We start from the raw sequence: 27,544 nt of genomic DNA on the forward strand, positions 1-27,544 counted from the left end.
CCTATCACCAAGGAGGAAGCGTGGAGCCGGCGCAGGGGCAAGCCCTTGCTCTAGAAGCACCACCCCTACGACTCCCTCCGACACAGCTGAGTCAGGGTTAACCCTGGGAGGGGGCAGGAGCTGTCATCCCCCCAGCTGCCCAGGGAGAGTGCGAGAAGCTGGGCCGGTCTTGGACCCACGTTCTGTGATCTGTGAACCATTTCAAAAGGGGTGTCAGAGAGGCTCTTTCTGGATAGTTTGGTTCCTTCTTTATATTTGTCTGTGTTTTCCTAGAATACACAGGTTTGGCTTGCGGAGCAAAAAATAAATAAATAAATAAACGACGTTAAAGGGAAAGAAAAACCTGTAATGTCTACCGTCCATTTCCACACTTGCTTCCAAACACCTCCCTGTGTCTGGACAAGGCTCTGACTCAGTCACCCTCTAGACCGGTGGGGCAGCCGGAAGCCCAAGGGTGGGCCACCTCAGTGCTGGAGGTCACGGCAAAGCCCTTCCCAGCCTGACTGTACATGGGGCTGGGCCCCCTAACACTTGTTTCCCAAGGAAGGGAGATGGGGGAGGCACGAAGGCCCAGGGCAGGGGGCACGGCCTCCCTCCAGAAGCCTGTCTAGGGCTTCTCTCCACGAGGTTTCCACGGAGAGGGCGATGGGCGGCAGCAGGAAGCCCTGAGCTGTAAACACCCCTCCCCGCGTCATCCAGGAACATGGGGTGCCAGCCTTGCCCGACCCCAGCTCCCCTGTCCACGTGCTGGGCCAGCCCACGGGCCACCTGGAGCCTCCAAGACCACGCCTGGACGGCTGGCCCCCTGGGGGCAGCTGGGCGGCAGCTCTGAGGATGAATTCTTCAGCTTGCCTCCGAGAACCTCAGGTTCCCAGAACGTGAGACCTGCAGGGGCAGGGCCTGGGGGTGGCCGGCTCCCCCAGTGCATGGCCTCATCCTCACTCCACGGCGAGGAGCCGGGCCATCCACCGTCACAGCTGCGCCTACTCTGGGCTGACGCTGGCTGACTTCCTTGTGGGCACCGCCTGGGGGCAGGACCGGGCCTGGGGTGGGGCCCACCTCCTGTGGCCCTTTGCCTCCTCCTACGGGAGCGGTTCACGTCCCGCTAGAGGTGGGCTCAGCAGAGCCTGCAACTCTGACGTCCTCAGTGCCGAGCTTTGGTCACTGACACTGTGACCTTAAGTGACTCCCTTCATCCCTCTGGACGTTAGTTTTTCCATCTGAACGCTGAGGCTAATGTTACTCACTCTGCTCCCTTCGCAGGACTGTTTTCTAGAACAGATGAGAGAACAAATGGAAACCCCTTTTCAAGCCTACGCTGCTAACTCTCTGGAACCGTGCACAGTCGAGCAGGAGAAATGGCCCCAAGGCAGGAGCAGATCACAGTGTTCGTGTGTCCCCAGCATGCCCTGCCTCTCTCTGCAGGGCTGGCCACGGCCCTTTCATTCCAGGTGCCCGACATCGCTGCTCAGGTGTGCTAGCAAGCAGGCAGGCGGCCACAGGAACCCATGGGGGATCAGCGGGGTGAGAATGGAGACAGGCTACAGCGGTGGAGGGATTTTATAGTTTCACAAGACTAAGGACAGACTATTGTTCATTCTTTCAAGCATGGTTCCCAGGGCGGAGCCCGAGTCCCTGTGCACACATGGGATCCGAAGAAAATTCCTCCAGGGCAGGGCTAGGTCCCCCAAGCGCAGGGCTAGCCCAGGCCAGGCACCAGCAGGTGGTCAGGAAAGGGGGCAGGGAACCCGGGGGTGTGGACTGGAGCTACCAGGGGAAGGTCCGGGTTCTGAACTTGCTGGATACCTCTGCTTGTGCTGGGAAGAAAGGGCACGTTTGCAAACAGTGCCGTTTCTGAGTCCCCAGCTAGAGGCACATGAGGCCTGCGTGGGGCACCCTGGAGGTCAGGGGAGGTGGGCCACTTACCGTAGTGCCTGGGCTCCTTGACGTGGGGCTTGGGCTTGGTGGAGCCGGGTGCCCCCGGGGCCTGGCGCCGCCTCTGCAGGGCCTGGTAGAGGCCCAGGGCCCGGCGCTTGGCCTTGCGCAGGATGTGGCAGACGTACTGGAAGATCTCCTCGTAGCAGTCGCCGGGCTCGGCGTAGCTGGCCACCGTGCTGGAGGACAGGTAACGCTGCCGCTGCTCCAACATCAGACGGTGTTCCCGCTGCTTGGTCTCCGAGAACTGGGTCGCTATGACAACGAGGCACAGGTTGATCATGAAGAAGGAGCCCACCTGTGACCAACGGGAGGAGAGGACAGGGACAGAGGGGACGGTGGGGTGAGAGCAGGTGGGAGCAGGGGCGGGAGGGTGGGAGAGGGAGACAGAGAAGGAGACAGAGAGACGGGGAGACGGCGATGGAGACGGGGAGACGGCAACGGAGACGGGGAGACGGCGATGGAGACGGGGAGACGGCGATGGAGATGGAGGGATGGAGGCAGGGCGAGAAGCAGAGGGATACAGAGGCCGAAAGGAAGACCGGAGGAGGGGCAGGGGCAGATCCCAGACATGGAACAGGGAAAGAGACAGCCAGAGACAGGGGGGTACAGACAGACAAGGGCAAAGAGGGACACCAGGGGAGAGTGAGACAGGCTCAGAGAGGACAGAAACGGAGGGTGTGGGAAGCACAAAGTGACAGGGGCGGGTGGAGACAGGGAGAGAGGAGGGGAGGGCGGAGCGCCCAGAGAGACGGAGAGGCACGGGCACAAATAGGGACAGGAAAAGAGCGCTGAGGCCTTGCTCTGGGAGGAGGCCGGGGCTCAGGACAGCGGTGGCCCAGGCAGCTCCCCAGGCCCCCCTGAGGCCTGCTTTCAAGCCCTCTCCCCTCAGGCCCCTAGGCCTTGGCCACGGCTGCCCTCCCACCTGGGACATCAGCGCTGAGGGCAGGGTGGGAGCCACAGCCCCCCTCAGGCTACCCGAGCCCTGAGTCGCACCCCAGCCCTGCCCTCACTACGGCCCTGACTTTGGGCCTCCAGACAAGAAAAGACAAGCTTCCCTCAGAAAGGGCTTAGCTGGGCATCTTTATCTGGGCTTGGATGGGGAAAGGCTACCTGGCTAGTGCTAGGAATTCTGCCACCTCAAGTCCCAGGGCCCAGCTCCAGGGGCCACTGCAGGCAGAAGAGCCCCAGTTTCCAGAGGCAGGCACCTCCCAGGCACATGCTAAGCCTTTGAACAGACTCAGCGGCAGACTCTCACCTGCCAGAGGAAGGGGGCAGTGTGCGTTTCACCCTACTCCAGGCTGCCTGCCAGAAGGTTCCTGTAGGCCGCAGCCCCAGTCACTGATCTCCCTTCCTTCCTCTCCCCCACAGCATAGCTGGGGAGCTGGGGCTCAGGAGGGGTTGCGGGAGCGGGGGGGCTTCCTGGCCCAGAGGACTCTGGGAAAAACCCCTGCCTCTAAAGTAAGAAGATGCCTCACTCATTTGCTCTCTCCGCATTTCCTGGAGACCCGCTCGGCAGGCCTGTGTGAGGGTCACGGACCCCGTCCGCTGGGAGCTCACACCTGGCAGCCTCTACCCAGCCCGCCTCTGTGGCTGCTGTCCCTGGGTGACCAGGCAGCTCCCCATTCCCTCTGGACCTCCATTTCCCCATCAAAAACATAAGGCTCGGATGAGCTTAGGACTTCTGCACTCAGAAGGAGTACTGGGGACCTGCGTGCAAAGTCTGAGGACCCCTCACCGGCTGTGTGGCCCAGGCCAGGCACCTCACCTCTCTGGGGCTCAGGGTCCACAGCTGGGAAACAAGCAGGTGACCCTGCGTGGCCAGGGTTGTGAGGGTAAAAGAATGGCACGGTCACTCAGCCTCTGCTCACTGGGTGCTTCCCAGCACCTGGAAAACTCAGCATCCTCACCCTTTCTCCTGTGACAGGGCCCCCCGGGGCCCAATAATCGCAGCAATCATAGCAGCAGGACATGTTTATTGAGCATGTACTGTGTGCCAGGGGCTGTGCAGTCGCAGGCTCTGTCTCCTCTAACCCTCCCCAGGGCCCGTGAGCCAGGTGCCGTCACTGTTTCCCGCTTCACCGTGAGCTCAGGGGGCTGAGGGTCCTGCCCAGGGTCATGTTGGGAGTTACCAACCCCAGACTCCACCCCTAAGTCCATCAGAAGCAGATGAAGCGTCCTCCAGCCTCTCTCTGGAACTCAAGGCTCCTCTCGCAACCTCAGTGGTTCACAGTCCCCCCACTGCAGGATTCCGTCTGGCCTCAGGGTCTCTGTGAGGCGTCCCCTGCCCAGAAGGCTCTTCCTCTGGCTCTTCCCCCTCCAGGCTTTAAGGCTCAATTCTGGCATCCCCTCCTCCAGGAAGCCTCTCACTTCCCCTATCCCTTCTCCAAGCCGGGTGAGAGGCCTCCTGTGGGCTCCCTCAGCCTCTTGGACTTCCTTCGGTGGTGGCTCCTAAGATGCAGTCTGGTACCTGTCTGCTGTAGCCCATCTTCCCCCACAGACTGTGAGCTCCCAGGGGGCAGGGAGGGCCTGACTCACTGCTCAGTACCCAGTACTCGGCTCAGGGCCTGGCGCAGAGCAGGCTTCCCTGAATGTGCTAGGGAATGAACAAGCCAGTGGATGGACGGCAATGCTGAACAAAGCCTGGGTCCCTCTCTTTCTATCTAGGGTGTCTCCTCATGGGTCCAAGGCCCCAGCACCCCCAGGAAGGCATCAAAGCTAAGCCAACAGCGGGGGTGTCTCAGGTCGGCTTCTGAGCCCCCAGGTCAAAGTCCCAGCAGCCCAGGATGGGGTGCTGCCCCGGAGTCCCAAGCGTGCTCTCTCCCACAGCCAGGAAACCAGAGATCCCAGCCCTGCAGCAGCAGGGAGCCAGCAGCGACTCTCCCAGGAGTGAATCACCTTGACATCTGGGGACTGTGCTGTGGCTGAAGCTGCACCCAGGCGTGACAAGGCGGATGAGCTCGTTCTGGGGAGACTGTGCAGGGGAAGGCGGGAGGGGCCGGCCAGACAGCGGGCCCTCTCTGGGGCCAGAGAGAACACCCCTTCATCTCCAGGTCTCCCCCACAAGACAGAGCTGCCCGAGAGCTGGGAGTCCCTCCGAGAATTTCAGGGAGTTCTACCGGTTCACAACCAGGCTCAGCCTCCCCTCCAGACCCTGCCCGGGAAGCAGCCCTGGGCTTCTGTTTCACAGCATCTCATCTTCCCGCCCCAGGAAACGAGGGAGGTGCTGGAGCCCTTGAGACGCTTCCATCCTGAGGCTGCATCCCTGCTATGGTCATAAAAGGATGTATTCCCAGAGACTACGAGGCAGAGAAACACAGGCAGGAGCAGCGGGTGGACTTAAATGCCCAGAAATGAGAACTGAAGGCAATCGGAAGTGATGGATGCCTCCACAGCCACCCCGACGAGCTCCCTCAGCCACCGGCTGCTCGGCTGCATTTACAAACTGCCCCTCCCGCTCTCTCCCACTCAGCACTCGGGCTCTGCAGGGGCACCCTGGGGACTCCCAAAGAGCCCCGCCCCCAACCTGGGGTCCCCTGGCCCATGGGTCCCTGAGCTTTTGCCCAGAGAGCCCCAGCTCCCCCGACACTTACTATGATAAGCAGGATAAAATAGATGAAGTTGTAGAACGAGTGAGCATCCATCACGTAGTACATGATCTCCACCCAGCCTTCCAGGGTGATCACCTGCAGGCAGGACAGAGCAGAAGAGGAGAGAGAGAGCCTGAGACGGTTGAGCCTCCAGGAAGGCAGGCAGCACAGGGGAAGCTGCCCCAGACAGAAGCCCCACCGCGTGCCGGGACACTCTACACACGTCCCCTCTCGTACTTCTCCCAAGGGCTCCACGGGGCAGCCATCCTCATCCCCAACATGCAAGTGGGGAAACCGAGGCTCAGAAGGTTAGGACGCTTGCCCAATGTCACACAGCCAGGAAGGAATGGACCAGGGACTTAACCTGGTGCCTCTCGCTCCAGAGCCCCCCACCTTCCAGTCTTCCGCACCAAGGCAGAAGGACTGGAAGCAGGGGGCCCTGGGCTGCGGCTCCAGCTCACCCCTGGGCCACTCTCTGAGCCTCGGCTGCTTCTTCAGTGTGTGGGATCAACAGAGCCCTCCTGGCAGGGTCGGGGCGCAGCTCGGGTGAGCCCGGGACGGGGGCTGTGAGAAGCCTGGTGTGACTCTGTCGCCCGTGCGCTCTCCCAGAGAGGAAAGCAGAGGAGCCTTGGGCGAGACGAACGCCCGGCGCCCCCAGCACCGCAGTCTTGTTCGCTTCTGGCAAATGCACAGAGCGTTTGCCAGGTCGCTGCCACCCACCCTCTCGGGGCCGAAGGGTCCCAAAACGCAGCTGCTGGGCTGTGATCACATCACACCTTGCAGCTCTGAATTCTGTGATCCTGTTGCTCCCCGGAGCAAAGCGTGCCAAGCAGACCCCTCAGCGGCTTCTCAGCCACCACCCTCTGCACCTGCCCCGTCCTTCCTTCTGGCGACAGCAGGAAGGCAACCCTGACTGAGCATTCACTGCACACTAGGCTCGGCTGGCATCGTCTGGTTTATTCTTCTCAGCCACTCAAGGCGGGGGGGGACCTGTTATTACCCCCATTTTAGAGATGAGAAAACTGAGGCACAGAGCAGGCAATACACCTGAGGGCCTACAGCCCTTTCTTCGAATCTCAGTCGCTCTGACGTGGGCTGATAGCGCCTGTTGTGCCGGCAGGACGGGCAGATTTCAATGACACGGGTGGCAAACCCCCAGCACAGAGCCCCGCCTGCCAGGTGAAGCTGCTCACCCCACCCAGCATGGGGGCCGGTGCCAGGCCCGAGGGCCCTACCTGGAAGATGACAATCCAGGCATAGCCGATGTTGTCAAAGTTGATGGCGCCCTTGTGGGGGTTGGCGCTGCCTGTACGACACACATTGTAGTAGCGGTTCCAGTTGACACAGAGCCCACTGGCGTTGAGGTCCTGGCGCCCCGCCCCAAAGTCATAGACGTCATCCTTGGACAGGCAGCACTCGCGGCCCTGCTCCTTGAGCGGGGGGATCTCGTGGCAGCCCATGATGCCATTGTCCCCCGACAGGGAGCAGATGAAGGGCATCTCGTCGTCCTCCTCCGGCTGGTAGTAGGGGGGCAGGGCCACATCCCCTTGTCTGTCCACAGGTGATGGTGGGGAAAGAGGAGAAGGGGAGGGGTCACTGCCACACAGCATGGCAAGACTGGCCCAACATGCCATCATCGCCTCCAGGCCTTCGCACAGGCTGTTCCCCCTGCCTGGGACACCCTTCCCCACCTCTGCCGTGGTCACCAAAACTCCCACCTGCCCACTGTGGGCAGTTTCGGGGTCCCCCCCAACACCAAGAGGGAGCCTTCCCTGGGGGAGCCTCAGGGAAGACTGGGCCCTGCACTCACCCCCATTATTGCTCTTGGGGAAAAGTGCACCCAACTCCCCTGGGAGGCTGGAGCTCTTTTAGGGAAAGGACTGGGTCTCAGCATCCCAAGCACCCACACACTGTGGTCGGAGCAGAGTAGGTGTTTAACATACAAATGCTAAATTTTACTGATTCAACAGATGAAGGTAAGATACCTTCCTGCCCCACCCTCTCCCATCTATGTGACCTTGGGCTGGTCACTTCCCCTCTCTGGACCTCAATTTCTTCATCTGTAAAACAGAGATGACAATGCCTGCCCTGCCCATCCTGTAGAGCTGATCTATGATTCACTGCAATCCCAATCAAAATCTCAACATGCTTTTGTCTATGAAACCTGGCCAGATGGTTCTAGGATTTATATGAACGGGAGAACAGTCAATACAATTTTTTAAAAGAATAAAGATGAGTGGAGCACAGCCCTACAGAAGAACAAAATACTCTACAAGTATGATTATTATTAGAGTGTGGTATTGCAACAGGAACAGAAAGAACTGTGGAACATCACAGAGCACAGGGACAAACCCAGGTATAGAAGAGAACTTAGTATATTATAGAGACACCTTTTGAGGTCCATGGGGAATAGAAGGACTAGTCAGTAAATGGTGTTAAGACATTTTCTATCCATGTGGAAAATAAAAAAGTTAGATCCTGGGCTTCCCTGGTGGCACAGTGGTTGAGAGTCCGCCTGCCGATGCAGGGGACACGGGTTCGTGCCCCAGTCCGGGAAGATCCCACATGCCGCGGTGCGGCTGGGCCCGTGAGCCATGGCCGCTGAGCCTGTGCGTCCGGAGCCTGTGCTCCGCAATGGGAGAGGCCACAACAGTGAGAGGCCCGCGTACCTCAAAAAAAAAAAAAAAAATCTACTAAAGCCAATAAACATATGCACTCCCTTAACCCAGCAATTCCACCCCTAAGAATTTACCCAAGAGAAGGAATGGCAATATCCACCCAAAGACATGGACAAGAGTATTCCTCAGTCATAGAGCCAAAGAACCAGAAACTGCCCAGATCAACAGGAGAATGGAAAAACACATAGTGGTATATTCACTCAGCAGAATCCTCACAGCAGTGAAAAAGAAGGAGGGACTTCTCTGGTGGTCCAGTGGGTAAGACTCCACACTCCCAAAGCATGGGGCCGGGTTTGACCCCTGGTCAAGGAACTAGATCCTGCATGCATGCTGCAACTAAGAGTCTGCATGCCACAACAAAGATCCCCCATGCCAAAACTAAGACCTGGCACAGCCTAAATAAATAAATATTTTTTAAAAAAAATAAGTAATCCAGAGATGATTTTTTTTTAAAAAAGGAAATACACAAGCAACAACTTGGATGAACCTCACAGACACTGAGACAAAGATGAAGACACAAAAGGTAACGGCCTATATGATTCCATCTAAAGAAACCTCAGAAACAGGCAAAGGGAATCTATGGTGATAGAGATCAGAATAGCTGCTACTTTGGGGTGAGGGGGAAGGTGACTGGGAAAGGGCAGGAGGGAGCCTTGCCGGGGACAGTGAGTTTCTCAGGGTAGATTTACAGTGATGTGCAACCCAGGTTAAAACCTCACTGAGCACTTAATAGCCTTGCCTGCTACTGAGTGTAATCTATACCTTAACCAAAAAAAGTATCTAAAAGAAATGGACACAGGAGCATACCTCGGTTATTTTGAGCTTTCCTTTATTGTACTTCTTACAAATTGAAGGTTTGTGGCAACCCTGTATCGAGCACGTCTGTCGGCGCCATTGTTCCAACAGCATTTGCTCACTTTGTGTCTCTGTCACGTTTTGATTATTCTTGTAATATTTCAAACTTTTATTATTACATTTGTCGTGGTGATCTGTGATCAGTGATCTTTGTTGCTACTATTACAATCACTGAAGGCTCAGATGACGGCTAGCATTTTTTGGTAATAAAGTACTTTTTAATTGGGGTATGCTCTCTTTTTAATATTATTTGCACAATCGATAGACGACAGTATAGTGTAAACATAATACGCACTGAGGAACCAAGAAAGTCGTATGACTCGCTTTATCGTGGTGGTCTGGAGCCAAACCCGCGATATCTCTGAGGAATGCCTTACATTTTTTTTTTTTTTTTTTTTTGCCTTACATTTTGACTAGACATTATGAGTCTAGCCATTGATCACAAAGATTGCAAGCATACACGAGGCTCCCTGCAGGCTTGTATGTAAGAGCAAAAACTTGGAAACCTCGCAAGGTCCATCAACAGAAGCTGGCTCGCCAGCTTCTTATTCATTCGTGGAATAAGAAACACTGATGAAAAACACACTCAAGACACGCTGCCAGAGCCATTCTCATTTTTAAAACCTGTCTGGGGTGTAAACAGTCGTGTGTGTGCATTAATGCCTAGACAGAATCGGCAAGAAGGGACCAGATGCTTTGCAGAGGACACCAGACCAGGACTCAGATTCCGGGCCCTGCCACTTCCTAGCTGGGTGACATCGTCCTGATTCTGTACTCATCACGGACGCTCCAAGTGACCATCTGGGGTCTCCTGAGGGGCTTATGTGCCTGGAGGGATGCTTCGCGCACACTCCCTAGGGGGCAGTCACAGCAGGCTTTAGAGTCAGGGGAACCCAGGTTCTAATTCTATCTCTCACTTCGCCAAGCTGGGTGCCCTGGAGCAAGATTCTCCTCTCTCAGCCTCCGTTTCCTGGTCTCCACAAGGGATCAAAAGTCAAGCATCACCTCCACGGCCCCTGTCACACAGAAGCGCTTCATCCTTGCTAACCAAGTAAATAAACTGGTCTAGAGATACCCAACAACCAAGAAAATAAACTCACAAGTGACATAATTTCAGACAGAGATAGTGCCAAGAAAATCAAGCAGGATAAGACAATAGAGGGTCTGGGGGAGGGGGGTGGTGAGGGAAGGCCTCCAGGACAAGGTGACATCGGGGCTGAGCTGGGATAATGAGGAGGGGGCCATGTTGGAATGACCTAGAGAAAGATCCATATGGCACGGAGGGGCCTGGATGAGACCTGAACCCAAAGCTGAGAGCTCATACCTACCCGTCTCCATCTTTGAAGGCCAGACCAGGAGAAGCAGGGTCCTCCTCTCCTGCTGCCCCAGGCCCTGACTCAGGGGCTACCTCTTCCAAATGACTGACACAGTGAGGGCACCCCTGCCCCCCACAGGGCTCTTACCCACAAGGGTGCCCTGTCCCTGATCTACCCAGGTACCCTACTGTTCCCCCACAGTGATGGGCGGGTCAGTCCCTTCCCCAGGCTTCCCCCTGGCTCTCCAGCTTAGCTCCATCCCCACAACCAACAGTCAGGCCAAGAGGGAGGCCCAGCCCACGCCTGTGCAGTGTCCCCAGGGACAAGAACTGTCCCTCCTGCAGTCCTCGCTCCCCAGGGGCAGGAACTCCACCTTCTGCTGTGTCCTCGGCCCGAGCACGGGCTGGGCAAGAGCTGCCACTTGGATGAGTTTGTCGAGTGAGAGGATGAATGAAAATGCTTTTTTACTTCAGTCTCCCTGGGGCCTGGCACACAGCAGGAGTGCGCTAACGCATATTAGTGAAACAAAATGAAAGTATAGCCATGTCCAAATACATATGGGCATGTATGTACACTCAGAGACGCTGCTTATCCCTCGTCGCTGAGATTCTGCAGATGTCACATTTCTCAGATAACTCAACGCAGCTCCTCCAAGAGCGAAAGCTTGATTTCTGTTTACATAGCTCTGGACAATCATCTCTCTGAAGAGTTGCTCGCCCCACTGCTTTTAGACACAAGTGGGCCGAATGCGAGCTGACCTTTCCCTGATGACTCAGAGTCACTGATAGGAACGTCTGTGCTGTAATTAGAAAGCCAGTTTCCATGTCTGCTTTGAAGGTTTTCTGTCTCTTTATTCCTTGTTGTCCTCACTTCTGCTGGGATCTTAACTGCCCTTTTTCCTCTTACCCAACCTCCTTCTCGTTTGCTGCTTCCACTCTTTTGGTCCCAATTCCCAAGTAAGTTAAAACTAGGTGTTAAGTAAGAGTCACTAGGTACTGAATTAGCATCTAAGGGCCTATCTTGGACTGGGACTTTTGGATACCAATTTTGAGAGCCCAGAGGGCTTCTGTGCTCATTCTGGTGTCCAGCCATTCATGAGAGACCTACCACCAACTCACCTGGGCACATCCCTTAATCTCCCTGCACCACTGGAAATAAGGATCGGGACCAGGTCTCAATGTGGAGACCTTCCTAGCCCTGAAACATTCAGCGCCACTGATCCCCCAGCTAAAGCTGGCCAGGAGCCCGGGGCAGGTGGGTACGGGGTGGGGGTGGGACTGCACTCACATTGTGAAGTTCTCCTCCAGGAAGCAGCGGTTGCGCAGCAGGCCCGCCCAGAGCTGCACGCCGATGATGCCAAAGATGAAGAAGACAAAGAAGCAGAGCAGGAGGACATTCCCCAGCATGGGCAGCGTGTCCAGGAGCAGGTTCACCAGGATCCGCATACCTGAGAGAGGGAAGGGTGGAGGGATGGGCAGACGGGGGCAGAGGTCCCAGAGAGGACAGAGGGAGAGCAGGGTTAGAGGAACAGAGAGGGGGCAGTGAAAGGAGAGGTGGGACATGTGGGCAGGGGCTCCTTACTGTCCTCAGCCTGCTCAGTGGCCACCAGACAGACTTCCTCCTTGGTACCTGCCCCTCCTCCCAGAGGCCATGGAAATGGCTCTGGGCCCCACGACACTTACACTAGATTCTGGGTGAATAGGCAGGCATTTATGGAGCACCTTTTATGTGCCATCGCCTTTCTGGGTAATGCACAAATATGATCTCCTTCGTGAGGGTGGTAATATTATCCCTATTTTATAGAAGAGGCAACTGGAGGTTCCTAGAACTGAAGCTACTCGCCCAAGGTCACACAGATAGGAAGCAGCAGGGTCTGGATTTAAACCAGGTGTCCTGACACCAAGTTAGCACTCTTTCCACAACCCCCAAGTACCCGGAGGCCTAGGACTGAGGCCAGCTCATCTCCCTATGCCCAGCACCCACCCAGAATGGGCACAGTAGGAGACTAATAAGTGCCCTTCATCTCCGGGGCAGTCAGTGGTTCCCTGACCTTGCCAGGACACATCAGTACCAGCCAAAACCACCCTGCCGACCCGCCCACTGCATGATGGAACCAGGCAGACCTCTCAGAGTCACCTACAGAAGAACCCTGGCCAGCCGAGGGACTCAGACCTGGCCTGATGCCAGAGGAAGAGGACTTTTCCTTTCCTAAGAAATAGCTGTAATGAACAACCCAAGGCAGAGGCAAAACAGAAGGTGGGGAAATGGAAGTGGAGACAGACATCCCCAGGGAGGGCGAGGGGGTGACCTGAAGCGGGCTTCAGGCAGGCATGGGAAGGGGGGCAGAATGTGTGCTCCTGGGGAGGTCTGACATCCTGAAATGCCTCAGGTAGGGAAAGCCTGTGGAAAGCACATAGAGCTTTAGAGAGCTTTAGAGAGATTTAGAGAGAGATTTAGAGAGATTCGAGTTCAAATCCTCACCTGCTAGCCTCTGGGACCTGTGGGACCTGAACCAGTCCCTTCCCCTCTTGGAGGATAAGGCCCCTCATCAGACAGGCCCAAGAAGACAGCAACCACTCTACAAAGATTCCCCAGCTCAGGGCCCACACCCAACTCTCAGCAAACTCTGGGGCTCCTGCCCCACAGAGGAAGTGAAGATGCTCAGCTTCCGGCACTGCTCCACACACTTACCACCCTTCACGTCTGTCTCCCCATCCTTCCCTTCTGCCCCTCCTGCCCTGGGCTGACCCATCTGCACCCTCCATGCCCTCTCTCTCCCCGCGGGCTCAGTACCCCAGCTGTGAAAAGGACCCAGCTTTCCCAAGTCTGGGTGACATCATCTGCACAGCTTCAGTAACTGTCTACATGTCGCCCACTCCCTCCTGACTCCTCAGGAAGATCCAGCCAACCCAGTCACTGGAGAATCCGCAGGAATGCAAGCCCCAGACAGGTGGGTCACCTCTGTAGCTTTGCCCAGCTCCCTTTCCCAGTCCTAAGAAAACAGCACCAATTCCCCCATTCCAGTCCTGTGGTTTGGGTGGGTTGACATGGAGATCACATGATCTAGGCCTGGCCAATCAGCATAGCCTGTTCCTCTAGCCTCAATGATTGGTCCAGGATGCGCACGTGACTCCATCCAGGACCAATGAGAGTCTGCACTGAGACTTCTGCTGGAACTACAGGAAAAGAGATGCTCTCTTTCTGCAGAGGTTACAAGCTGGGAGGAGTTAAGCCTGGAGCTGCTGGGGCCATTTGCCTCCCGGGAATAATGCCTGCCTGGGGTTGAAGCCAGCCCAAGGAAGGCAGAGCCCAGGACAGAGAGGTAGTGATTCCTGATAACACAATCTACAACACAAATCTGGGCATGTCATCACTATGTATGAAAAGTGCTGGCATTCTTATCAGTTACAGAAGCTGTGGTTTGTGGACCCCTGGCAGGTTGGGGGAGGTCCGTGGAAGGACTACAGAAGGTCCATGAACCTTATGGAATTGCTGTAAAGTATGCAAGTATGATGCCATGAATTTTTCTGGGAAGAAGGTCCACGCAAGTGTCTGTGGCCCCAAAGAGTGTCAAGAGCTGCTGGGTCACCCTTGAGCGCACACCCCCCCCCCAAGATCCTGTGATTCCTGTGAACCCTGCCTACCTCTGTAGCCTCATCTTCCTCTCCGCCTCCCTCCGTCCCCAGTGTGCATCCTATGTCTAGCAATATCAAATTATTTAAAGTTCCATAAAGCTACCATGGGATTTCACACCTCCATGCTTTTTTATTCATGCTGCTGCCTCTTTCTAGAACACTCTTCTGTCTCTCTTGTGCCTGGCAAACCTCTATTCAGCCACCACAGCTCGGTGAAGTATCTGCTTTCTCTCTGTGAAGGCTTCCCATGCCCTTTCTACCCCCTCTCCGTCTCCTCTGTTCTGGGCAACCTCAGCACCTCTGACCCAGCCTAGGACGCCCAGTTGCTGTGCAGGTTGCACGACCTTGGGGGCGCCACTTACACCAACATCCAATCTTCTTCTAACCCTAGTGTGTAGTCATCTGTTTACCCTCCTGTCTCTTCCACTTGGCTCTAACCTCCTGGGGGCAGGGCCTGTGTCTATGTCACCTCAGTGTTCTTGGAACCCAGCAGGTCCTGGCCCAGAGCAGAGGCTCAGCCAACGTTTATTGAATGACTGCTTGTGAATGAATGATGTGCTAAGTCATAGGGAGGGAGTGGAATATTGGAGAGGGGAGGATGGAAGGATGGTGACAAGGAGAACAGTGGCCCTGTCCAGATTTTTATTTATTCCAGGGGTGATGGCTGAGGCAGTTTTTTTTTTGTTTTTTGGGGTTTTTTTTTTTGCGGTACGCGGGCCTCTCACTGTGTGGCATCTCCCGCTGCGGAGCACAGGCTCCGGACACGCAGGCTCAGCAGCCATGGCCCACGGGCCCAGCTGCTCCACGGCATGTGGGATCTTCCCGGACCGGGGCACGAACCCGCGTCCCCCGCATCGGCAGGAGGACTCTCAACCACTGCGCCACCAGGGAAGCCCCTGAGGTGGTTATTCATGAGGGTAGTTATTTGGGATTTGCATCACAAGCTCTGTATGGAGTGATTTCCAATCAATAATTAATGCCCACCCCCATCCTCCCTCCCCACAAAACTAGGTCAGCCTCCTCTTGGGAAAGGCAGTGGGGCTCCTTTGTAAGCTCCTGCTCTCTAATTGAGAGCAAGCCAGGGTGAGTGAAGGCTCAATACCCCACCTCGCCACGTCTGACCCCCCGCCACTGCAGGGTAGCCAGCGGGTGTGCAGAAGAGGGAAGCGAGAAAACAGAGCAAGCACCCTGCAATCCATCCAAATGTTAATTCAGTTGCAGGCCTTTCTGATGCCCCATCATTCATTCATTCATCAAACACTTATAAATACTGTTGCATACCAGGCACAGTGCTGGGCACATGGGGAAACCAAAATCCTCATTTTTTTACGCCCTCATTTTTTACCCCTGCTGGTAGAGCTTGCAGTCTACCAGCAGGGGGTCAGGGGACCACAGTGTTGGGGAAACGGACCATGCCTGGGCAGTGAGGGCAGCTCCAGGCCCATTCCTGGAGGGGCTGACTCGAGCTGGGCCCTGCAGGATGCCGGGAGCTGTGGCAAAGTTGCAGAGGGGTGACCATTCAGAGAGGGCATCCAGACTGTGCTTGGGGGTCTAAGGAGGGCGGGGCTCTCTGTTAGGTGGCTGGTCAGGGTGGTCCATGGGCAGATTTCTAAACAGGGCGAGCGCTTGGTCAGCTCTGGGCTTTAAAGGGGAAGGAGTAATCCTGGAGGACAGGACAGAGACAGGAGGCAAGCACGGAGGGCCAGGTGGCAGCTGTGAGAAGGGGTGAGATCAGAAAGGCCTGCAGGAGGCAGCTCTGCACCATCCCAGCCCCGCTTCTCCATGTCTACTCCCCGGGCCCAGCCTGTGTTGCTCAGTTAATTACATTTCTCAGTTCTCCAGGACATTGAAATTCTGAAATGCTCCTGAGAACCTGCCAGGCTGGCTTCCCTGAATGGCAGCCTGGTCCCTCCTCCCCTCCTGCCACCCTCTGCTGAGCTGGGCCGCAGCTCACTTCACAGCCCCCCTGGGGCCCAGGGAGTCCCAGGGCCACAGAGCCACCACATAATTAGCTAATTAGGGGCTCAGAACGAGTTCATCACTTCCGTGCCAGGGAACAGGGGCTACGCGATTAGGGAGCCAGGGAGGACCCCGTGAGAGCCCAGCTAATCCTCCTTTTATGCCCACGGTCAAGTAAGTAATTAGCTAAGGCAAATCCGATGGTTCCACTCTGCCCTCATTTCCCCTGGCACTGTGTACAGGAGAGAGAGAGAGACAGACAGAAAGTGAAACAGAGAGAGAACTGTAGACAGAACAGAGATGGAGAGAAAGAGAGACAGAGAGAGACTGCCTTTAAGACCCATCACCATCTGCCTCGGACCATCCTTCCTGCTTGTCTCCCTCCAAACCGTCCCCCAGCCAAAGCCTCCTCCTCCAGGCAGTCTTCTCTGATTCTGACTCCCAGATACTTAGGAAGGCTTCCTGCATCTAGTTCCCCCATAGCTCTCCTTTTTCCTCTCTCAGGATGAGCTTACCTGGTTCTGCTCTCTTAGTGTGACTTTTGAGGCCTTCAGCCTGGGGTGGGGACCAGGTGTGCCTTGGTGAGGGCAGGCTGCAGGCGACCCACAAGCATGGTTGAGGGCCCTGCTTCCCTAGTTAAGAAGGGAAAGAGGACCCCAGAGTCCTCAGAACATTCAATGTAGCCCCTACCCTGATGAGCACCCAGAGCATCAACCCACAACAGGACATGTGGGTCCCAGTTCTGGCTGGGCGTCCTTGAAACAGAGTTTGCCCTCTCTGGGGCCCAGAGGCCTCATCTACAGAAGAGGACGGTGGTTCCTGTCCAGCCTCAGAAACACCCCAAGGCCAGGACACCTCAGAGTGGGGTGCCCCCAAAGTTAGAAGCCTCCAGCAGCCCAGCCACCCCCATGGGGAAAGTGTAAATCTTCATCCCAACTGCCCCCCATGCCCCCTTCACAGGCCCCCACAACCTGGCTCCAGTCTATCTCCCAAGCCTCGCCCCCCACGCCCTCCATGCCACACCTGAACCTGCTGCTCCAGCCAGACAGCAGACGCGCCCGGCACCCTGACTCCCCACCTCCGCACACACTCTGCCCCCACCCCCGCCACAGGGGTTCCTTTGCTATTGCAATGCCGGGGGCACTTCCCACGGCAGGACGGGGTCCATGCTGGAGCCAGACTGACCCACTTCAGTCCCTGGAAAGCCCAGGTTCTGGGTCACCGCCGGGCCCTCAAAGTCGCCCAGAAGTCCATCTCTCCTCCATTTTTAAAACTCAGCTGCGTGGTCGCCTCTTCTGGTCCCCAGGCTGAGCTCGTGCTCCCGCAATGAGCTGCCACAGCCCCGTCCTCCCTCCGTCACAGCACTTGTTACGCTGTCGACCTTCATCGCAGCTCTGCCCTCCTCTCCCCGCCGGAAACCAGGAGGGCAAGGCCCACCGGGGTGTTCCACATCCTCCAACCCAGCCCAGGGCCTGGCACAGAGCGGTCCCTCCGAGGAGGGCAGCTTGAACGAAAGTAGGAGTGATGGCTGAGTGGATGGATCATTTCAACAAATGTTTAGTGAGGGCCTACTACGTGCCAGGCACTGTTTTAAGCTCTAAGGATACATCAGTTTAAAAAAACACACAAAAGGGACTTCCCTGGAAGTCCAGTGGTTAAGACTCCTAGCTTCCACTGCAGGGGGCAAGGGTTCCATCCCTGGTCCTGGAACTAGGATTCCGCACACCACGCGGCACGGCCTGAAACACAGAAACACACACACACGCACACGCACACACACCCCAAATCCCCTGCCCTTGTGAAGCACACATTCTAGGTAGGGGTAGGGAGAGACAGAGAAACAGCAAACATAATAAGTAAGTACATTTCCTCATTTGTTGGGTGGTAAGTGCTACGAACACAAAAAGTAGAATGGGGGAGCAGATGGGGAGGGCCAGGCTGGGGCCGGGGGTCAGGCTGGTATAAAATGGGGGCCAGGAAAGGCCACACCAGCAAGATGCATAGAGCAACTGTGTGCACAGCTGGGGGAAGAGCTCTCCAGGCAGAGGGAACAGCCAGGGCAAAGACAGGAGGGAAACGGGGCCGCCTGCAGGTGAATGAGAAACTCTGGCTTCGACTCACTCTGAGTGTTGTGGGCAGAAGAGAGACATGGTCTCCCAGCTGCTGGGGAGAAAATGGACGGTGTGGGTCAGGGAGGAGGAAGGAGGCCCGTTAGGAGGCACCAGCCTGCAAGATGGTCTACAAACACACCTGTGTGACCCTGGCACATGAGAACGCATCTCTGGAAAGGGTACCGGGCCTGTGGGCTGCAAGGCCAGGAGGGTGACAGTGGCCACATGGTGGCTGCTTCCCGAGGGCAGCCCCTGCCTTCCCCTGGGACAGAAATGGGGAGCACTGAGGGGGCGCCCAGGAGAGATGCAGCCTCTGCCTGGTGCCCTCCCTGCTGAGATTGCCTGGGCCAGACGCTGGGCTTCCTCCGTGACTCTCCAGGGTGGGGACCAGGGCTTCTGCCCACCTGTCCTCTCCACCCTGCCTGGCCCGGCCCAGCCATTGCTTGCCTGCCATCCTGATAATGCACAAGTGGCTGGTCCTGACATGGCAGTGGAGGGGGTCGTGGCTGGGCTCAGGAGACCTCTTGAAGGTTGAGCCGAGGGGTGGGATGTGGATGCGGGCGGTAGAGAGGAACCCAGGCATCTCCGAGACTAGAGGCACGGAGCGGCCCTCAGTAAAGATGGGGGTCCGCGGGGATGGGTGGGGTCTGGGGTGCGTGGTGTACATCCATGTGAAGTTGCTTCGTAAGATCTCAGGGTCCGGGGTTCAGGAGAGAGAAGTATGGCCTGGAGCGTCATGTGGGTGGCATCAGGGTAGAAATGGTCTCTAGGTGGCAATTAAAGCCAGGAGCTGGGGGAGATGGATGACAGGTGGGCAAACTGATGGAGCTGCTCAATCTTTTCACCCCTTCTCTCCGGGGACCCCCCAGACCAGACCCTCCGCCCTAAGGAAAGCTGGGCAGCAGCGAGGCAGAGGGCCCTGGTGGCAGTAGGGGGCCAGGAGGAAGACGGGGGTGTGCTTTCTGACAGGCATCTCCCCTGGGGGTCCGGGGTGCTCTCTGCAGACAGGAACTGTCAGCCCACATTAGCGGGGCCGCTCTGCCAGGCCCGGGGCAAGGGGCGCCGAGGCTGTGCTTGGCCTGGGGGCTCCCCTCTCTCCCTGGTCTGGCCAGGTCAGCGGAGGGCGCTGAGCAGCCGGGAGAGGCCGTGTGCTGCCCCTGCCATGGCCAGTGCCAACTAATCAGGGGCACAGTGGGTACCGGGAGGCCGGGCCAGGCAGCATATGGCTGGGCTGCCGAGGACACAGCTACTGGCCCCAGCCCAGCCTGGGAGGGGCCTGTGGGCTGAAGAGGGCCCTCAGTGCCCACTCCTGAGATAAGAAACAATCCCCAGGCAAGGAGTCTGCAGCCCTGCACCCTCCACCTCAGGGGAGGCCTTGGTTTCCTCCCCAAGGCTGTCAGGGCTCACTCCCTAGAGGGTGGGCCTGGTCCTGTGCCACTGAAGGTACCCCCCCACTGGGTACCTTCCTGCCCTTTTACTCATTCTTCAAACGTCCTGTGCCCCCTCCTGTCTGAAGCCTCCTCAAAGTACGTCGGTGGCCCTTCCCCTCGGCCCTGATGCTTCCATTAGAGCACACGTCCCCCGGCCCAGAGCTCCTGGCTTGACTGTCTGCCTACAGAGACGGGGCGGCATCTGAGTCTTCTCTATGACCCCGTTACCACTTAGTGGATGCTACTTTGGGTGAACGGATGATTGGATGAATGGATGAATGAATGCACACACAGTGCCTCTCTCCCTTCATCTTGTGTCCTGTCCACGAATCACTCCTTCCTGATTTGTAGAACAGAACTTGACCCCGGTGGAGGAGGTGGCAGTGGGGAGGGTGGGGGCACCTTCACCCCACCCCCACCCCAAGCGTCTCTCCTCTCACAGTCCTGGCTGCTCTTTACTGTTCGCAAGCCAGGTTCTCATCAGATGTTCTGGCCAGATGCTCTCCCGCCCACCCCCACCTCTTCTGAAAGGCAGCAGCCCTGGGGAAATTGGGCCCCTCCACTGCCTCTTCTCTCTTCTCTCCCCACCTTCCTCCTCCCTTCCCTTCCTTCCTTGGGGGCTGCCAGACCTTTCTTCCTCAGGGCAGCTGGGGGACCCTTGTGGGATCCAAGGACAGACAGTCTGAAGTCCAAGGTCCTGCACCCCAAGTCCCATTAAACACACGTACAGAGTGGAAGTGCTGAGATTCTCATGCAAGCTCTGTTTCAAAGTCCCCCAGCCCCACTGCCAATAGATGCGGAGTATGAGACCCCCACGTGATCAACGTACGGTGTTTGCACCTTCACTGGGCACCTTCTAGGAGCAGATGTCATAAGGATGTTTTGCTGCCCCACAGCCTAGCGAGGAAGGGCTGGGACCCCATTTTATGGATGGAGCAACTGAGGTCCGAGAGGTGGAGCCACTGGCCAAGATCCCAGGCACAAGCCCTGGTCTAACTGCTCTGGATGCAGCAGTCTGTAGCCTCAACACTGGGACCCTCCCTCTGTGAAAAGGGCAGGGATGGGGCAGTTCACAGGGCACATGTTCTACACCTGGCACTGCAGATTAACCCACATGATGGTGCTGTGTGCCATCCCCCTTGTGCAGACAGGGGTCCAAAACAAAAGAAGAATCTTCCCCCAGGTCCTGCAGCTAATTAACACAGGACCAAGCTTTGAATGCTGGCAGGGTGACTCAGACACCATGCTCTGCACTAACCATTGCACCATCCTCCTTCCTGCCCTGACTCATCCCCCTCGGGCTGCTTGGGGCCTGGCACCACAAGAACTCTGCACCCTGACAGTGAAAGGCGTTCGGAGGTCTGGGGCACACCAAACTTGGGGGTAGATGGGAAGAGAAGGGGCCTTGAGGGCATTACTTCAGCCCACGAGGCCTTTCTACTTTGACCTTGGATGTGGGCAGGGGTCTTTCCTGATGCCCTGCAGATGGAGTGGGCGGCTGAGATGGCTACACACTAAAAGGAAAGGAAGGAGGTTGTGAAAAGGAGCAAAAAGCTCTAGCCAGCTGTGTGGCCTTGGGCAGGTTACTCAACCTCTCTCTCACTCAGTTTCCGCATTTGTAAAGTGGGCATCACAATGGTACCAACATCCTAGGGCTCTTATGAAGGTGAAATGATACAGCCCATGTAAAGCATCTGATAAATTTTAGCCATTTATCATTATTAGGAAATCCCTAGAAGATGTGGAATGCTCACCTTCCACCTCCCCATGACACGCAGTCCTCTGCCCAGCCCCACTGTACCCAGGACAGCTCCTGCTCTCCACCTTGGCACATGCAATTCCACTCCATCTGCAGGGACCACCCTCCCCAGCCCTCTGTGTCCTTGTTGAGCATCTTCCAAAACCAGCCTCTGCAAAGAGGTCCTGACGCCCCCACCTTCCACCCCCAATGCTCCCAGCACCTTCTTCATAATAGTAGCACCTGTTGGCCACTTACTGCATACACAGCTCCGTGCTAAGCTCTCTACACACCTGAGGGCATTTCATCCTTACAAAACCATATGGAAATTGCTATTATTAACCCCATCTTATCGTTGGAGAAATAGAGGCCCAGCATCCCACAACAGGCAGGTGAAAGAACTAGAACTGGGGCCTGTCAGCACAAAGTCTCCAGTTCTGCCTGCAGCTGGGGCCGGACAGGAGCCTCACCCACAGCACTGTCAGCTCTGCCTCCCTGTCCCTGGGCCCTGCCCAGCCCAGCCCCATCCCAGAGGTCCCTGCACAGAGGTGGCTTCTTGCTGACCCAGGGGTTGTTAGTTGGACTGGGCTCCAGGAAGGGGGCAGGGGCCCAGGCAAGGATCAGCATCCCCAGCAGCTGCCCCTGAGCTCCCCAGGCCTCCCTCCCAACCCCCTCCACAGACTGGGCAGGGATGTGCAGTGGCAGGGTGCAGATGTGGGCCAGCAGCTCAGACTCAGCCGGCTCAGGCTTTAGCAGTAACTGTCCTAGTTTCTTACTGGAGAAAAAAAGCACTTTTCATATTTAAATGGCTTGGCCAATGGGCTTTGGGAGGCACTGCAGCTGATTGAGGGGTGTATAGGCTGGGTGAGGCCTGGAGTCCGCTGGTGCCAGGAGGGGGCGCTTTCAGAGATAATCCAGCCCCATCTTGCCAAGGCCCAGAAAGGGATAGCAACTTATGAAAGGTCACACAGCGAGGAACCAGAACCCAGCCTCCTGACTGGCAGTCTAGTGCTTCTTCCCTCCCTCCCTAACCTCCTCCCATGCACTATCTCCTGCCCTTTATCCACCAATGGTTCAGTGGCCAGGACAGACCTGGCAGGAGTAGGGTGGAGGGACATATTTTTAACGAGGTTCTGTAAAGAGCACCATGACTCCCAGGTGCCCCAACCATCCTGGACAAAGTCAGAACCACACATCTAATCAGTCCCTCCTCCTCCTTTGTGCAAATAGGGAAACTGAGGCCCAGAGACACCCAGGGGCTTCCCAGGTCACACAGCAGGCTCCCTGCAGAGCTAAGAAGTAGAAATGACATTCCCTGACAACCCAACTGAGTCTTCCTCGTTGGTCGTGTTTTTAAACTACAGGCAGCCACGCCCCTCTCCACAGCTTTGCGATTAATAACCCATAATTTCACTTTGCTTAGTCCCAATTCTCTAGCCTGCCATCTAGTGGCCAAATTGAAAGCTACAGGCTATTGTTGAAAAGGAGTCCCAGGGCAGAAGCAGCTCTAAAGATAAGTAAATGGGAGGACCTGGAATGTTCACGGAAACATCTAAGAAAAAAGAAGGCAACCAACCAAACTTCTCAAAGAGACACTTCTAAGACTCTGTGCCCCGCCCCCCATGCCACTCATTCCCCCGTGACCCTGGGCAGAACTCCTGGCACCTGGGAAGGACGCTGCCCCTTCTGTAAATGAGGGTCTGGATCAGAGGACCTGCTCCAACAGCCTGAGGATCCTGTTAATCAAGTTGTTCATGAAGATGGATTTATCTTAAGGTCCCTTTCCAGGGGGGCGCATCGGTTATATTTTGGATCCTGGAGCCTTGTGCCTCCAGGTTCTGAGAAAGCAAGACTCGAGATTCATTTGTCAGCTGAGAGACAGAATCAGCTCAGAGTGGAAACAGAACTGCCCACCTCAGGCTACCCTGGACCTCCCGGCGAAGCCTATTAGAAGGAAAGAGGCCCCTAAGGAAAGACCCGAACTCCTCTCTGGGCCCTTGGGGCTACCCAGCCTCCAAAATCGGAACCTCCAGGAGCTCAGGGCCCAACCCCGCCCTTCTCCAGAGAAGTGAATGGACTGGCTCTGGGGACTTGGAAGTGACCCCTACAGCCAGGAGCTGCAAATGAGCTCCTCACGTGGGCAGCGAGAGAGGGCAAAAAGGGCAGGGAGGAGAGGCACATGGGCCCACACCCCGCACACGTGCACACACATATACATACAGCACATGGTCTCTCATAGATACAGAGACCCTAACACCCACACGCGCACACACACACGCACAGGTATACAGAAACCCACCCAGAGAGAGAGAGGCCCATACCCTGTGCGTGTATTCTGTCTGCCCCCCACCCAGACCATCTCTTCTGAAATGTCCTGTCACATCGCTGCTCCCATGCCTGTCAGATCCCGAGACCTGACGGGGGATGCAGAATGCAAGATCGTGTACAAACGCCCCTGTGTGACCCCGGCACATGCACCCGCCTCTCTGGAAAGGGTACCGGGCCTGTGGGCTGCATGGCTAGGAGCATGACAGTGGCCACACGGTGGCTGCTTCCTGAGGGCAACCCCTGCCTTCCCCTGGAACAGAAATGGGGAGCACAAAGGGGGCACCCAGGAAAGATGCAACCCCTGTCCGGTGCCTTCCCTGCTGAGGTTGCCCAGGCCAGACGCTGGGCTTCCTCCGTGACTCTCCAGGGTGGGGACCAGGGCTTCTTTCTGCCCACCTGCTCCTCTCCACCCTGCCTGGCCCGGGCACGGCTCACCCACACTACCAGAGCAATCCTCTGTGTCCACTCCTCCACTTCTGCCAGGCGTTTCTAAAACACTCCCTTGCCAGGTCAATCCCCACGCTCCGCTGGGTCTCAGCTGACTCCACCTCAGACCCCCAGTGCCCCCCACTCTGCCCCTCCCTGCACCCCCATAAGCTCCACATGCCTGGCACCCCTCCGTCTGAGCACTGACTGCACAGAACAGCTACTCGATAAACTTGGCCAGCGGGTCCACTTCACACCTATTTACTGAGCGCTTTCCACACACCAGGCACAATTCTGGGCGCTGAGGGAACAAAGTCTGCCTTGTGGTCAGTTTCCCAGTAGGAGGTGGCGCCTGAGAGAGAGGAACATGCACCCCTGGGCAAGGTGGGCTGGTTAGAAACAGGCTCCAGTTTAGTCCCTCCCACTAACCTGCTGTGTGACCTTGTGCTGGTCATGGCCCTCTCTGGGTCTCATTCTCCACATTTGTTAAAAGGGGTAAAGATGGTTTTGAACAAGTTAATCTTTAAGGAGACTTCTAGGCTTGGTGGCAAGTGGGAAGAACAGAGACAGTCTGCCACCTAGGATGGCCTCTCTGGATGTCCCTTCCCTGCCCCCGAGGGAGTCTCCCCAGGACAGTGGGAGGGGCAAAGGTGATATAGCTGAACGGCCCCTCCCCCCTCTCCCACAGCTTTGGTTCTCACCGCTCACCCCCAGCCCCACCCCCATCTCTCAACGCCCCCCCTCAGGACCTTCACAGCAACTCTCAGGGGCCCCTGGAGTTTCCCATCACGTCAAGGCTCATGTGTGGGGAGGTGACCTTGTATATGCGACCTTGAGACTCCAGCACTCCAGGACCCCCTATGTAATTCACCCAACCTGTGCCAACCTGCCCTCCCAGGTCACCTTGCTCCACGAATATCCCAGAGCACAGCCTCCACTGCCCAGCCAGGCCTGTCCGGGCTGACCAACACGCTCTGCGAGCCCAGAGTCAGGCTGGCCCCGCAGGCACTCACAGCGGATGGCTGCAGAGAGGCGGGCAGGGCGAGTGGCAGGGACCCCCAAGGCCCCAAGCCTGGGTATTGGCAGAGTGGGGTCAGTGGTGACTGTGGAGGAGGACGAGGTGCCAGGAGCCCTCTCACCTTCTGCAGATTGGGAAACTGAGGCTCAGGCAGGGAAGAGAAGCAAGGGGTCAGACAGAGCCAGGGAAAGAGCTGGGCTTAGGACAGACATAACTCTGCTCAGATCCCTGCCTTGCCCCTGAATTGCTGTGTGACCTTATGCAAGCCACTTAACCTCTCTGAGCCTCACATAGGTTGTTCAGAGGGTTAAGTCAGCCAGCGGCATGTCAAGAGCCTGGCACACAGGAGGTGAGTAGATGCTCATAAAAGTTCCTGACCGGGCTTCCCTGGTGGCACAGTGGTTGAGAGTCCACCTGCCGATGCAGTGGACACGGGTTCGTGCCCCGGTCTGGGAAGATCCCACATGCCGCGGAGCGGGTGGGCCCATGAGCCATGGCCGCTGAGCCTGTGCGTCCGGAGCCTGTGCTCCTCAACGGGAGAGGCCACAATAATGAGAGGCCCGTGTACCGCAAAAAAAAAAAAAAAAAAAAAGTTCCCGACCTTCCCCATCAGGCCTGAAGCTCCCTGCAGGCAGGGCCCTCCCCCTCTCCTTCCCTAGATCCCCATCCCATTTGAGACACAGGGCAGTGGAAAGAGTCAGGAGACCTCCTGGGCAAGTAACCTCAAGTCTCCAAGTCTCAGTTTTTTCATCTCAGTTTTTCATGAGACTAACCCACCTCCCGCCAGGGGGACTGTAAGGCTCCGAAGAAATCACAGAGATGAAAAGCTTTGAAAGCTGTATGATTCTGGGCAGGTGTCAGGGTTTTTTGTTATCAGATAACCTCTCTCAATACTAGGTGGGCGGACAGATGGACGGGCAGCCGGTCAGATGGGGGAGTGGGTGGATGGACCTGTGGGGGATAAACCTATGGAGGGGGTCAGTGGGTGGGTCGGGAGCTTGAGCTCCAAGTCAGCACAAGTGGGGGGTCTGGGAGCCCCTCCCCAGTGGAATGCCGCACGACGCCCTCCCTCAAACCAAGCAGCTTCTTTTCACACACCTGCCACCTTGACAGCCCTCCCACAAGGAACCTTGTCCCCAAAAAGCCAGTATTTGCTTCAGTCTGAGTCCTTTTGGGACCCAGAGGCGCCAGGGCCACCTTCCAGCATCTTCAGGCCCAAATAGTGCCCCCTGAACCCCTGGCATCAGGGCCCACATCTGTCCAGTCACTGAAGGATCCCGTGCCCAGCACAGGCCTGGCATGGGGAGATGCCGGTCAGTCTCTGCTGAGTGAGTGAGTGCCCTGGGGCAGGGCAGGGGGCACCAACTCACTGGGCACACGGTTGATGGCTTTGAGGGGCCTCAGGACACGCACGGTGCGGATGGCCGACAGGTTGATGTTCTGGAGGTCCAGGGAGTACTCGACCATCCTGCGAAGAGAGGGGAGAAGAGTGAGGCCCAGAGCACGGGGACAGCAGGGCCACGGCCAGGCCAACCACGCCCACGCCTGCCTGGACAGGGTAAGAAAAGTGGTCAGAAACCCGGCTAAGCCCCAGTCAGCCCTCTGGCCTTGGGCTGTCTCCGTGGGCCCGTCTCCTTCTCTGTAAGCAGAGCAGGTGACATCCACCTCGTGGACTGCCCTGAGGGTCGCGGTAGATGCGGCCAGGGGCAGAGGGAATGGAGGGGCAGAGACCCTGCGGCCCCACCGCATGCCCAGCACTGTGCCAGGCGGCTCCTGCCCCCGCTTCCAGGGCACCCTCTGAAACAGGGAGGATTCGCCCCATTCCTCAGAGGGGAGAATGGAGGAACTGCCAAGAGACCCCCAGGCTGAGCCCAGACGGTGACTGGACATCACAGTCACAGCAGCAGCAGCATCTGCGAAGATTTTGCTGAGGGCAGAGGCCGGAGTGGAGCCCCAGTCCCTCCGTCTCCCCAAGCCCCCAGGGGCCCCCCAAGCCAGGGTTAGACGCCCAGATTTATGAAGAGATGAGGCTGTAAGAGAGGTGACATCACATGTCCCAGGTCACCCAGCAAACGGGTAGAGGCTCAAGCCAGGAGTCACACCAGTTCTGCCCCCCTCCACCCCCTCACACCCATCCCCCACTCCCCAACTCCCAGCTCCGCTGCCGGCTCAACGAGGCCAGGCGCAAACTGTACTTGGTCTGCAGGAATAACCCCTCTCCTGGGCGCTCAAGGCGGCCGGCTCCAGCCTCGCGGGGCCCACTCCCGGCCTTTCTCCCACTGTCCCTTCTGCCTGCAACACCTCCATCATCTCTGTCCACTGAAACCTTCCTCAGGTTCTGTGCAGATGCCCCTGGAGTCCTGGAAGTTTCTCCACACCTGTGTCCATGATGAACCAGGCCAGTCTAGGTGCTGACTCAGACCGGCCCCTACCCTCAGGCGTCCACACTCAGGCAGCCGAGAGACCGAAAAGCAAAGACAGCACTGGAGCCCTCACCACTGCCTCAGTTCTCATCCTCGGGGCCT

The 27,544-nt window shown here is 57.0% G+C and overlaps 1 protein-coding gene across 1 annotated transcript in view; it reads right to left on the minus strand.

Moving 5' to 3' along the window:
* The window catches only part of CACNA1I (calcium voltage-gated channel subunit alpha1 I), a 102,705-nt gene that overhangs the window by 37,415 nt on the left and 37,746 nt on the right, over positions 1-27,544 (minus strand). Inside the window, exons 4-8 of the mRNA XM_065886708.1 lie at positions 26,390-26,487; positions 11,662-11,821; positions 6,761-7,076; positions 5,529-5,621; positions 1,927-2,233 (exon numbers count right to left, since the gene is read on the minus strand). Of these exons, the coding sequence (XP_065742780.1) occupies positions 1,927-2,233; positions 5,529-5,621; positions 6,761-7,076; positions 11,662-11,821; positions 26,390-26,487 (974 nt within the window). The remainder of the gene's footprint in view (positions 1-1,926; positions 2,234-5,528; positions 5,622-6,760; positions 7,077-11,661; positions 11,822-26,389; positions 26,488-27,544) is intronic.

This window comes from Phocoena phocoena, chromosome 11 (assembly GCF_963924675.1).
Source record: "Phocoena phocoena chromosome 11, mPhoPho1.1, whole genome shotgun sequence".
NCBI lineage: Eukaryota > Metazoa > Chordata > Mammalia > Artiodactyla > Phocoenidae > Phocoena > Phocoena phocoena.